At 38.1% G+C, this 13,739-nt stretch overlaps 1 protein-coding gene across 1 annotated transcript; it reads right to left on the bottom strand.

The window, feature by feature from the left end:
* Positions 1-3,607: 3,607 nt before the first annotated feature.
* Positions 3,608-13,189, bottom strand: kmt5a (lysine methyltransferase 5A). Its single transcript, XM_005815085.2, has 7 exons — positions 12,988-13,189; positions 9,593-9,746; positions 7,965-8,247; positions 7,062-7,149; positions 5,673-5,732; positions 5,334-5,524; positions 3,608-4,927 (listed from the first exon to the last, which is right to left on the bottom strand). Exons 1-7 carry the CDS (start codon positions 12,994-12,996, stop codon positions 4,717-4,719), a joined length of 996 nt encoding a protein of 331 aa, XP_005815142.1. The 5' UTR covers positions 12,997-13,189; the 3' UTR covers positions 3,608-4,716.
* Positions 13,190-13,739: the final 550 nt, after the last annotated feature.

Here is a 13,739-nt window from a genome sequence, read left to right as displayed (position 1 = left end):
AACACATATCTTCCCATAAAAACAAACCAGATGCACCAGTCCTTTTATTTGCATATTAAATCTTTATTCCTCAATGCTTGAACACCAGCATCGAGATTTCTTCGGCGCTACAACAATTTTCTGTCCTAAAACTGTGGAAAAAGTCAGTTTTGCCCACTTAAATATTTATTGCATCTGTTCCATATTATATTAAAACATTTTACACAAGTGTTAATCCTACTAAATAGAAGTTATGTTAAGACAGGAAATGACAGTAGCTTGAAATTTCTCTACTGGCCTCTTCGTACAGACATATTGTTTGCTTCTGTGAAAATGAATCATGAAAATTAATTATGAATTACAGAAAAGAAATGCTGGCTGAGCAGAAAAAGACTTAAAATACTTAAAGGTGTATATAAATAACAAAATAAGTGAATGTGTCTTGGCGGAGAAAGTATTGGACTAAAGTTACCGCTAATACAAAAATGGCTTCCTGTACAAGCTGACAAACTACAACTAGTTAAAGATGAGTAGATAAATGCCAAACTTGAGTATTTTTCCAACTGGCTCTTTAGCTAAAATTTAAGTGTCGTAAAGTTAAGCTTTCTATGACAGAAATAAATAACCAATGATGCAAAAGTTGAATCTTAAATTTCATATTGAAAAGACAGCCTTGGAACCTGATTGCTTATATGTTAAAGTTGAACAGAAACTCTCGTTCATTTCCTCATTTCCTCATTAGTTTCAAATAACAGTAAAGCTGGCTAACATTTTTAAGCTAACTAGATAAAATTCTCCCAACAATCTGTTACTTTTGGTGGCTTTAGAGGCTAATTGATTCTTCTAGTTATATAGTTGAATTATGTTGCATAATGGTTAACTTTTGTTTTCATTTGGCAACGAAAGACAACACATGCAACTAGCTGCTAAAATCAGTTTCCCTCCATTTTAGCTGTGTTATAGTAGGTTGTGTAGCTGCAGCAGTAGCTTGGGTTAAAAAACAGAACTACTTATCTTAATAGAGGAAAAAAAACTTAACTTAATTGTCCACAAGTCACTCTTACGAAGAAGACCTGGGGTTTACCAATATTAAAAATCCACAACATAATAATAATATGGCAGTAATCAACAAGTTAGAAGGAACAAGAAAAATGCTCAATCTTGTAAAACAAAACTGCTTTTCATTTTTAGTCACCAATGAGCTTGTCGGTTTATTCAGCAACTTTCTAAGCCACTTTGTTGCCCAACTAACTGAACGTAACGTATAAACCCACCGTTTCCCGTATTTGTACGCTCAACAAAATAAAGACCATAAATACAGACCATAAAGTACGTCCATAAAATAAAGACCGTTTGGTTAAAAAGCAGTTTATGGTCTCTGTCTGAGTTGATGGAGACAAAGTTAAAAGTTTAAAACTCGCTTATTATTCAGATGAATACTTCCTGAAATTCATCAGCCATCAACCAACACAAATCATTGATTCATATCAAATATTTATGGGGGAAACTTTATATATATTTATATGGGGAAGAGAAGCACAGAATGAGTTGGCATACCAAAAAACGATGTACCATAATACCAATTCTGTGTCTGAAGTTAAAAAAGACAATATTTAGCAAAGAAGCTGATAGTTTATCACTAAATTTACCTTGTAGAAGTTAAATTGGGACCAACGGTTACTTTGGTAACCCTGGGGGTAAATGGTGCACTGGCAGAACTCTTCTCTTACAGTATGTCTGAAATTAATGATAAAATAATGGAAAAAATGTGGAAAAAGTCAGATCTATGTTTAGAACAGCCAGATCAGGATGCCCCGCCTCTCTCCATATAAATTCATGCTATCATGTTTGTTATGCCTTATTTACTTTTTGATACTAATGTAGTACAATTGAAAATGACCTGGTTTTATTCACATAAATTCAACAGACGTCCTATTGCGCTTTTGATCTGAGAGGGTCTCCAACATGCTTTTTTTTAAGGTCATCAGTTCCATTACAAATGTGCACAAAATTGTCAATATTTCTGCTAATGTAAAAAATAAAAAATAAAAATTTGCAATTGCGGCGTTTCCATTGAATAAGACACACAAAATCATACAACCAAGTTTGCTCACACAATAAGTCATTCAAGAACACACTGCTGCGTCCTCATCCTCCAACTACTTCCTGTCGTCGTCTTCATGATTTGTGCCGGCAGCAACATCCCGTTGTTGATCAAGAGACTTGTGTGATGCGAAAAAAAAGTGTTTCCTCTGGAGTTTTGTCAAATACACCAATTTTGATTAAAAAAAACAAACAAACAAAAAACAACATAATCTTAGTGGCAAAACATTTTACCGAAAAATGTATGTATATTTTTTTTCTTCAAAATTGGTGTTTCTCTTTAGCGGATTTATTTTCAAAATGTCAAGTTGCGCAATTAAATGGTCAACGGAAACGCAGCGTATAAAACCCTCCTGCGCTTGTGGAAGAAGCGTAGAATGACCTGGGAGTGTTTTCAGTTTGGACGCTTCGATATTGCCAGTCCTCTCTTCAAAGAAGAGATTTACTCAAAGTGTCGATATCAGTACTTTCAATAATGAGCCAATGACTTTTGGTCATTAAAACCAAATGTGTCTGTGGCCCAAATCAAAACCATAGTTTCAACGTCTCCCTCTTTGTGCAAACAAGGGAACTCTGATCACATCTTGTCACATTATAAAACCAAACTTCAATGCATTTCATTGGGATTTTACGCGATTCATATTGAATGAAGGAATTGTTTAAATATATTCTGAAAAGTAGGACGTGGTTTTGTCTTTAGCTTCCTTAATTCGTAATTCTGTTACCCCTAAATAAACTCCATTGGGAAAGTGCAAGTTAAAAAACTTAAGAATATTTGCAGACAAGTTCTTTAGTTAGGGCTAGCCAATAAATACATTTTTGGGGGGGAGAAGGGGGGCGATTTCCATGGGTTTCTATAATTCACAGTGACGTCAGCGCATCAAGGGCGGCCATCTTGTTTGACAAGCGTGTTTTACAGCTGTTGCTTAATTGGACTTTGAATTCAGGTTAGGCTAGGATTTTTTTAAATTATTATTTTAACAAGACTAAAATTACACTCTTACAAGAATATTTGCGGGCGTGCCGTGATTGCGTAGCGGTTAGCGCGACCCATATTTGGAGGCCTTCAGTCCTCGACGCGGCCGTCGCGGGTTTGACTCCCGGACCCGACGACATTTGCCACATGTCTTCCCCCCTCTCCTTCCCTGTTTCCTGTCAGCCTACTGTCATATAAGGGACACTAGAGCCCACAAAAATACCCCCTGGAGGGGTAAAAAAAAAGAATATTTGCAAGTCTGTTAGAGACTTACCCCCAAATACTTGCTGCTGAAGTCAGGGGCCCTGAAAACAGATGTATGCCACACTTTTCAGAATTTTACTTATTAAAAAAGGGGGGGAAGGGAGTACCTTTAAAGGTTATTGTATTATTCTATGTTGTATCCTAAAATATTTTCTGTTAATGTTTTTTTAATGTGAAAAGGTGTGTTTAGAATACCTTGACTTTAGACACTTTGTCACTGTCTGGCTCAGCATTTGGTAATAACTCCTTTAACGGCCGACAGGTGGAGGAAGAGGGAACAGCGTATCGGCTAAAGATCAGTCGACATTTAATCAAACAAATCTTAACATATACTTTCATTCAAGCAGTTACAGCAGAAAATTCTGCAAAGGAATCGCAGAAAATTTTATATTATTTTAACATGTTTTAAATTCAAATGTAACCGTCGTGTTTAATATTAAAAAATACATTATCATCTAAAAACAAAAAAGCAAAAAAAATATATATATGTATATCACACTGGTTATTTCAGAGTTGCACAAGGTTGCGTCACATTCGGACTTTTCACCAAGCGTCAAAACATGATCGAAAGCCTCCAAGATGGCAGCCGAGCCTGGAGTGTGGTTAACTGTCACATGGCCACCAGCCGCGGCAGACGGTTTCCATGTGGGACGGCGTGTTGGAGCCGTCGTAGGCAGAAAAAGAGAAAAGAGGAGTGAATTTCCAAGAAAGAACTCCCAACGTGAGTTTTTTTCTTGCAAATTTTCAACTTTTCAATCCCAGAAATTTCTGAGTTTTTCTACAAAATTTCTGACATCAATCCCAGAATTTATTTATTTTTTCTTGGAAATTTACTCCTTTTTATTTTTTTCTTCTTTCTGCAACGGCCCTAATATGCTGTCGTATTCATAGCTGAAGTTCACTGGAGCAGAATATTTTTTCTAAAAAGCCTTGGGTTTTTTTTTTCCATTGAACTTGGATCTCATAGTGCTTGTTGATCCAAAAAGGAGGAAGGGGCTGAGAAGCCGTTCGGGGAAGTATTGCTAAGTATCTAAAGATAAATTACAAAAAAAAAAAAAAGAAGTATAAAAAATGTTGAGCATTAACTACCACCTGCATGCTGTAGAGGCATTGGTCTTCAGGAAGTACAAAATGTACAAAAGAAATGTGCTGCAAAACAACCAGAATGTTTCAGAGACACATATAAATAAAAGTACGCAGGTCCGTCCGATGGAGCAGACGGACCTTAATCGAAATGTAAATCGGTACCCTAAGAACGCCCACCCCACCCCAAACCCACCCCGTCATCTACCACCCAGCGTTCTCTGCATGGCAACAAAAGGGGTACGCATTCTGTTTCTAAGGCAACATGTCTGCTAGCAATGAGAAACACAAGTGCCGCTGACCGCCTCCCGTCAGTACTTGAGCCAGGGGTGAGCGGCGATGGAGGCTTTGCTGCGGTCCCCGTAGTCGTACAGCAGCTCCTCGCCCTTGTCGATGTCTCGGGAGGCGACCAGGATGAGGTGCGGCACGCCGTTGATGTCGTGGAGTTTGGTTTGGCAGTTCCCGTTTTTGCTGTGGTTTATCAGCCGGCCCATCCGACCCGTCTCTTTGGTGGCGTCCACGCTGCGGGGCGGGGAGAGAATATAAAAAAATATATATATATATTTTTTTATTAACAACATTGAATAATAAAAACTAAATGCTATTACACATGGAAAAACAATTTCTACATTCTTTTTTATAGTTGGCGTACATATAATGGGTTAATCTCTTCCTGCTGCTGTTATGTTTTGGTTAAACTTGTTAACTGTTTCTTGATTTTACTTTCAAACAGTTACAATAATGCAGCACATTTAAATACCACTCTGCATTTCAAAATTCAAATAACTTTTTTAAGGTAAGCTAGTAATAGTAGTAGAATGTTACATGCTTGGAGTGATCTGTTCAGTGCGGACATTGTTGGTATTCTTTACCCTCTTAATATTTCATATCGAGTCAAAACAAGAAGATGGATGAAATGTTTTCCTACCAGTACGTTTTGCAGAGGTACTGAAAGTAGTACATGTAGCAGCCGGTGGCAGGGTTTTGAGCGTACTCCGCCTCCCTCTTCTTAGCGTCGGTGATCTGCAGCAGGTCGCCGTGGTACTCCACGATGTAATCACCTTTCTGGAAACACTGAGTGGCAAACACCGCCCTCCCCTTTCCTTCTATGTGCTGGACCTGCGAACGGGAGGGTGACACATGGCGTGCTGACTTAAACGGCCAGCAAATTATGTTTCAACACGTCGCCAGCAATGAATACTTAAGTGAGTATTAGGAGTTTATCCGCATTACGGGTGAGTGAAACGTCCAGAAAGACCCACATTACCTCCATTCCCTCCTCGATTCCGTTGGTGATGAGATCATCGATGATCTTCTTTTGTTCCCACTGGTGAGGCAAGGCAACTTTATTTAATGTCACCACTCAGACACAGGGTAGTACAAATTAACACAGATAAAACATTAAAACATGAAGTAGCTCAAAAGAATAATGGGAAGTACCACATCAAAAGAAGAAATATTAAAATGCTAATTGAACTGTTCACCTATCAGTACCACCAGTTTTACAGGAATACGCAATTGTGGAGATTCATGCAAAAAAAATGAAAAATTTACAAATCCACGCAGGTTTCGCATTAAAGTGTAATTGTGAATTTACTACAATGTTTCCGAAAAAATGGTAAAAAAACAAAACAAACAATTGGAAGTAAATGACTAACCCACCTGCAGGTGGCAGTATTTCTGACTTCTACTACACTGCTGCCTCAGACTTACCATACTTACAGTCGACCGTGATCAACATCGAGCAACGAAATTGAGCTACGTAAAAAAAAGGTTTGTGTGTCCAATCTGTCTGCATATTTCTCTCTAATCATTTTTTTTTCTTTATGTAGATGTTGGGAGGGATTTTTAGTTGCGCCTGTTAAAGTTTGCGTTGAGCGCGTGCGAGCCGACCAAGCGTTTGACAGGAAGGTCTGTGCCGCAGTTTTAGAAAATAAATGTGTCATGAAGTATTATCCCGGTCCAGGAGGGCCCGCTCGGCAAGAACACCGTCCAAAACGCTCGGTTTGAGGAAAAGGCGGCGAGCGCGATTCGCCATGACAGCGCGCGAGGCAGGGTGCGTTTAGCGCTAGCCTCCTCGCGCCTGATACAATGTGTCAGATATACTTTAAGCAGGCTGAAATATCACAAAATTTCTTGCAAACATTTATAAAGTAGCGCCACAACATCTACTCCTCTACAAACAGAATATCAGTGAGGTTTCCCAACCGCACTGATATTCTGTTATATCAGTTTCCAAGAAAAACTGGGATGTGAAACAGTTTTCCTCGTATTGGGGAGTATAATCATGGGTAAACTAAAGCTGCTAGATTTTTTTTTGGTTGCTGTTTTGAGACTTGGAGGTCCAACATTACAATAATCAAAACTACTGAAAGTGAAAAGATGGAGACATTTTTATGTAACCTGTTCAGATAGAAAACACTTTATGCTGGCAATCAGTCTATCAGCTGTTGAATAAGATCTAAACTGGTGACTAAAAGGCACACAACACTGACCAGGAAAAGACTTTTCGTTCACACACACACTGGAATGACTCGCTTTCAAAACGACCTGAGCTAAGTTTCTCCTACCAAGCTGCTCAGGAGTTGAAGTTGACATGGATGTAGTGAGGATTAAATCCCTGTTTTAGTTTAGAGTCAAAGGAACATCTTCTTACCTTGAGTTCTGTTTTACTTTTTCTTGAACTCCGTCTGATTGGATAGAAGTCGGTAACTTTTCGGTTCTGCGAGTTTTTGCCTCCTTCCCTTTAGGGGGAAAAAAAAAGGAAAAAACAAAACAAAATGGTAAATAATTTGCCATCCACTATCACACTGCTTACAATTTATACTCGTATTATTGTTGGCATGAGAAAAGACAACATTACCTTTGCTCGCACCTCATTACTCCTGACATGGAAATAAAACTGAACTGAACAGAGCAACAACCAAAAGCTGAAGGAGTGACCTTCGCAACTGGATGACTTAAGTGCACAACCATGATAGGATTAAGGCTCCAACTGATTAATGGTTGTGCTTATTTGAGTCAATCAACAGTATTGACTTTTAACACCTTTTTAGATTAGGGACCTATTGTTTAATTTTTCAAAAGAAAAAAAGTTTTCCTGAACTCTTTCACATTTATTGTGAGGTTTGATTATTTTGTTTGACTTATTTGGAAAAAAAAAAAAAAGATGTTGCACAGCCATATTTCTTTAACAATTACATTTACTACTGTATATGCAACTGTTGTACTTATTTGATAACAGGTGATTTTTACTTTTAGTCCAGTATTTGATTTTGGGAGGCCCCTACTGTATGCAATTATAAATTTATAGTTAAATTAAACTGTATTTTAAGTTGTTTTTTTTTATCCACAACATTATTGTCAAAAATATATCTTTAGTTCAGGGAAGAACTATTGAATCCTTCCATTTTCACTTCAGCTCATTCTCCAGTCACTGTAACTCTGAATTTCCCACTAATCCCCCCCAAAGCACCCACTTGCACCAGTATTACTAAGATATTTTATTAATACTATAATGATATTACATTCCACTGCATCATAATCAGGGCATACGTACGTTCTCCTGGTGGATTTCTTTCCCATGACTTTGGCACGGGTCCCTCTCCTCTGGTTTCCGTGGAGTGCGCCGCCGTTGTTGTGGTTGCCGTGGAGGGAAGCGTGAGACAAGCTGTTGCCGAGGGGCATAGGGAGTTCGTGAGGGGGGCGATGGCAGAAGAGCTGAGGGAGGGTTGGCTGGTCGGTGGGCCAGCAGGGCGGACGCTGGCCGTAGGCGCTACCGGTCGCCGTCAGATCCGGCTTTGGGTCTCTGAGCGTGGCGCCGATGGGGTCTGTTGTCCTGGCTGGGAGAGAGACAGAGAAATATCAGAGGTGGGTAGAGTAGCCAAAAAATTGACTCAAGTAGAGATGGACTCAAGAGTTGCGCTACTTCAACATATTTTTACTCGAATAAAAGTAAAAAGTAGCACATTTATTGACGTGATCTCAGTTGCCATTCTTAGGTTAAGAATAAGAACAACACAATTCCGAAATTAGCGATACTGACAAAGTTTTGCACACATTGTTAATGGAAATGCAGCTGGTGACAGTCTGTTGCTGGTAAACACTGCTAATCCACCTCCTTTGCTTTTGCCACTTCCCTTCAACTCAGTGAGTCCCCAAATTTGACAAGTGCCATACTTCTTCCTTTTCATCACTTATTAATGATGGAATGAATGTAAAATCAATGAGCTATCCAGTACGGTGAAATGTTTGGCAACTATCTCCTGACTTTTTCTTAGTGAGGTTCTTCATGTTGTAGTTGAAACAAAACCTGTGTTTCCATTAGAAATATGAACAAAATCCTGCCAATTTTCCCAAAAAACAAAACAAAACAATGTTGCAGTTGTGGTGTTTTCATTAAATAAAAAAGCGCTTTAAAATCACACAATCAGTTTGTTCACACAATGACATTAAAAACCATGTCACGCCATCATCCTCCAACTACTTCCTGTTTTCTTCTTTGTGGTTTGCGCCACTGGCAACATCTGCTTGTTGATCATGTGACTTGTGTGATGCAAAAAAAGTGTTTCCATTGGAAATTTTCAGAATAAACCAAGTTTGATACGCCAAAATGTATGATCAAAAATCAGTAGTATTTTTTTCTACTAAAAAAAATACTACATTTTTTAATATCAAAAAAACTATTGGTTTTTTTGATAATTACTTTTTTTTTTTGACTGAAGTTACTTTTGGAAATAACACAAATTTATTTCTAAAAATAAATTAGACTGATTCCATTAAGCAAATTTATTTTCAAAATGTCAAATTTTGCTCCGTAATTTGACAACAAAGCTACTGAGGATCCAGAGACCAGACCTTCAAAACAAAAGCTTTGTTCTACTACAATCAGGTCACACATCAAAAGCTCTCAGGTAATCTCCATTTCATGGCGCCACTCAGCTGGACCTCTGTTGAATTAGGTCGGTCCTTTCAAAGATGGGTGGATATTTATGCAGTCATGTACTTCTAATATTTTTAGTTGATATGGTTTCCAAGTTTTTTTTTGTTGTTTTTTTTCTTCATGATTGTCAAAAAATCTCAAATTATATGAAGCATTATTTTCTTCACAATTGACTTCATGGGTTCTGTATGTGGAAAGTTCAAACATGTAGCGACCCGTAGGACTACAGAGAGGAAGATGCCGACCCTCAGGTTGACTGGGAACGTCGAGCTGCGGGACGCCGATGGGAGAGCCCCGCCCCTCTTGCGTCAACCTGATGCTCGTCTTCTCATCGTGAGCTGCTGGCTTGGACTTGGCGCAGGCTAACGCCATCACTGGGTGAGGACTGCACACTACTTCCTGTAAAGAAAAGAAAAACAATTAGTAACTGTCCTCTCTAAGTGATCTCAGCTGTAAAGTATGGGGCTGTTTTGCTGCAGGAGGAACTGGCGCACTTCACAAAGTAGGAAAGAATATTATGTGGAAATTCTGAGGCAAAATCCAAAGATGTCAGTCAAGAAGTTGAGATTTAGGCACAGGTGGGTCTTCCAAATGGAATATAAACCCTGAACATACAGCCAAAGTGGTTCCAGACAAAGTGGCTTCAACAGAGTCAGTGTTTTGCTGTGGCAGTCACAAAGCCCTGATCTCAAATCTACGGAGAATTTATCGACAGAGCTGAAGATGCGAGTGCGAATGAGGCGGCCAAAACTCCAGCAAACTATTGTAAAAAAAAAAAAAAAAATCTTGTGGAAGAAAAACCCAAAAACTTTTGACTCAAGTCAAACAGTCTAAAGGCAATATACAAAATACTGAGGAGGTGTATGTAAACTTCTGATCTTGAAGACAAAACTCTGACCTTCTTTGATTATTGAGGCATTTAGAAAACAGAAATAATTTTAGTAATTCTAAGTAATTCAAATCAAGAGAAGTTTGGTCTGATTTAACTTCAGACAATAAAGAAACATTTTCTTTTGATTTGGTGTATTGAAATTTCCGGTCTCATATGTGTTTAGTAAATGTCTTAATTTTGCCCAAAAGGGGGAAAAAAGAAGAAGTGTACTGGTAAATACAGGATCTGAATGCATGCTGCAAGTCTGACTGGATACAGCTCTACAACCCAGGGGCGCAATAGCGACAGAGAAACCACTAAAGCAAAGACGTGTAAAGAAACATGATATTGTATTTCACAGACTGTTTTCTTCACACACACATACAACCTGTAAATTTTATCTGCCATTATTTATCTATAATCCATCCCCTAACATTCTTGTATAATCTGTACAATCTGTGCATATAGCTCCCATATTTATATTTATACACAATATCTACAGTATATCTCTTGCTATGACCCCTTATAGTCCATACATACATAGTCTTGTACATCCGTAAATAAATATTTATATCTTGTAGAGCACTTCTGGATAGATGCAAACTACATCTCGTTGCTTGTACTTGTGACAGTGCAATGACAATAAAGTTGAATTCTATTCTATTCTATATTGTGAATCACCCCATCTGAACCCGGTCGGCCTGCATTTCATTCTGCCAAAACAAAACAAACAAAAACAAACCACAGACTCAAAGATCCACAAACAATCGAGACAGTGAAGCTCGAACAAGGAAATCAAGATTCTTAACAAACCAAGAGGCGACGTTCACAAAATACTCTTAGCTTTCTGTTTACAGTCGGATCTACTGTCAAAATGAAACTAAAATGCAAACGGCCTCAAGTGAAAACAAAGCTGAGGTAATAATCCTGATGGAATGTGGAGAGTCACTTTTTATTCAGCACTATTCAAGAAAATCCATGGGTTACTTTATAATATAAAGTCAGAAATTTACATGCGCCATGTGTTGGTATTTTATTTCTTGTCCTGCGTAGTAATTCCAAAATGAGGATGTTTCATCTGATGGTAAATTACTACTCATTAAAATAAAATCATGCAGTATCGGGCTTTTCTAGGCCAATTCCAGTCTTTATTTGACCTACGGATCTATTGTTTTTATCCTACGAACTACAAACACAGATATTAGAAATGTCTACACAAAGAGATAATGAAGGAATAAGAATTTCCCTTTAATTCATATTTATTCCCCAATCTCCTTTAATTCATCAGTGGATATGTTCCCAACCTTTATCAGGGTTTTCTTAAGACTAAAATAACAAATTTGAGTCTTTATTTTATTTGTTAAAATAAATAATAGAAAATTTTTTTTTTTTTACTTGTGTAATGCTTTCAGCTTAAAAATATAAACACTGACAAGAGCAAACATAGTTTACAACCGTTTAAGTGTCATGAGAACACTGGTGTCTTCATTTACCCAATGACTTGCATTTAAATGTTTTGAGGGTGGCAGTTAAAGGGTTAAAGGTAAAGTTGCTCAAACTAAAGACAGAAAAAAAAGTTTTGTGAATGAAAAAATAATGTTGGTTGTAGATTTAGGTATTACTATATTTGACTGCACTCTTTTCCTTGGCTTAAAAACGTTATTGATTATAAGAGACACTCTTCCCCCCCCCCCCTTTTTTTTTTTTAAATTTTGATTTAGGAACATTATAAAGTGAGAACAACGCGGCACATTTCCCTTCCTAAAGTTAACACTGGCAGATTTCCCTAAAAAAAATGAAGTGTTAAAAGATTAAACATAAATAGACGTTACCATATCGCTCAAATAAATGCTGAATTGCCCAATAGCAACAATTCTCTTTTATCTAAAAAGAATAATGAGCAGAAAATGAATCCAGAGGTTTTCTGAAACAGGAGTAGAGCAGTCAGGACAGACTGTGTTCCCCAGGGGTGTCTGCTAAGCCCCTTTCCGTTTGATTTGCTAATCTATTACCGTACTGCCAAATCTGAATCCATATTTGCAATATTTACTGATCATAAAAATATTGTGAGCTTTATCAACAACATACAGATGAGTGGCACAACTGGTGAGCTGATGCTAAGGAGCCGAGCCACGAGTCTAAGATGTCACTGAATCGTCACTCCTTAAGAGAGAGATTATTTTATTTATTAATAATGAAATAAAGTGTATATTAAAACAAATCTCTTCGATACCTCTATTGTAAGGATGTACTGTTTGAATAGCTGATGTGGGAGGAGCCCTGGAGACGGGACCACGCTGGATCCTTACCCACTTGCTCCACTCACCCGACCAGTCCCTTTAAACCGTAGCACAGCTACAAACAGGCCTGCTTATCACCAACTCATGCTTCAGTCAACTCAAACTGAAGCGTGCTTTCACGTTAAACTGAGAAACACTCAGAAAAAGGAAATACGTGTCACGTTGGTTCTGTTAAACGCGATAAATTGCGGTTGTGTCACCAGCTGACATGCATGTAGCGGCCGTAACTCACTAGCTGACTAACTAGCCGTTAGCACTGTTAACAAAAAGATCACATCTGCAGCTACAGCCACTACACAATCTTATTATTTTTTAAAAATACGGTTAACTACAAGATTACTATCTGGTATCACTTCTAGAACACGAACAGGTTATTACCCCGACTCTGGGTATATTTTCACCAATATCTCCCCACTTTGGCTAGCTTTGTGTAACCTCTTTTACATGATGCCCAAACAAGCAAACTTACCCCGTTCATGTCCGAGCTGTTTTTGTGACTCCCTGCTCCCAACAGATACCCACTCAGAAGCTAGCCTCGGCCCACTCCCACAGGCCGTGTCCTCCTGACACAGCCACACAAATCCACGACGTCCTATTGCACTTCTGTTGGACGGGGAATCGCCAACAGCTCAACCGCTGCAGCCTCAACAGCCCCACTCCGCCATGTTCCTCTTGTGTGGAAATGAATGAGAAGAGTTGGAACGCTGGCGCCCCCTGTCGGTTTTCAGTGGCAGTGCCCGTGTGCTTGGAAAAGAGTTTGTTTACAACCTAAACATTTCCACATGGAAAAACTATGGTTCTGTTTAACGGAACCATAGTTTTTGTCATTCCTATTTTTTTTAAAGCACACAATATATGTTTTTTAACATTTTATTTTTTAAAAATTCAACTGTAAACTAAAGGAAATAAAAATGTATGTTACTCAGAAACGTTAAATTAATACAAAAACACAAATTAAAAGTTAAATTAAATAATGTGAGGAATGTTACTTATTTAATACTATATCATAATCACTATGTAGATACAATAAAAATATAAATTCACACAACCACACCAGGTATTATGGAAAATGTTTAGCGCCAGTTGGAGGAAAAAAAAGAATTCTGAGTTTAATCTCAGAAATAAAACAGGCATTTATAACAGTCCTAACTATGATGAGATTATGTCTGAATTCTAAGAAATAACGTAAGATTTTTTTCAGTGACTCTAATCCTATCTCGT

This window comes from Xiphophorus maculatus, chromosome 8 (genome assembly GCF_002775205.1).
Source record: "Xiphophorus maculatus strain JP 163 A chromosome 8, X_maculatus-5.0-male, whole genome shotgun sequence".
NCBI classification, from domain to species: Eukaryota; Metazoa; Chordata; class Actinopteri; order Cyprinodontiformes; family Poeciliidae; genus Xiphophorus; species Xiphophorus maculatus.
This window is presented reverse-complemented; position numbering and strand designations above follow the sequence as displayed.

Excerpts from the sequence above, each read along its gene's own strand:
- kmt5a (XM_005815085.2), bottom strand. Across the intron at positions 7,150-7,964 it reads AAGAAATCCACCAGGAGAAC|GGAAGGAGGCAAAAACTCGC; the intron begins GTACGTATGCCC and ends TTCCCCCTAAAG. Across the intron at positions 4,928-5,333 it reads TACCTCTGCAAAACGTACTG|CGTGGACGCCACCAAAGAGA; the intron begins GTAGGAAAACAT and ends CCCGCCCCGCAG.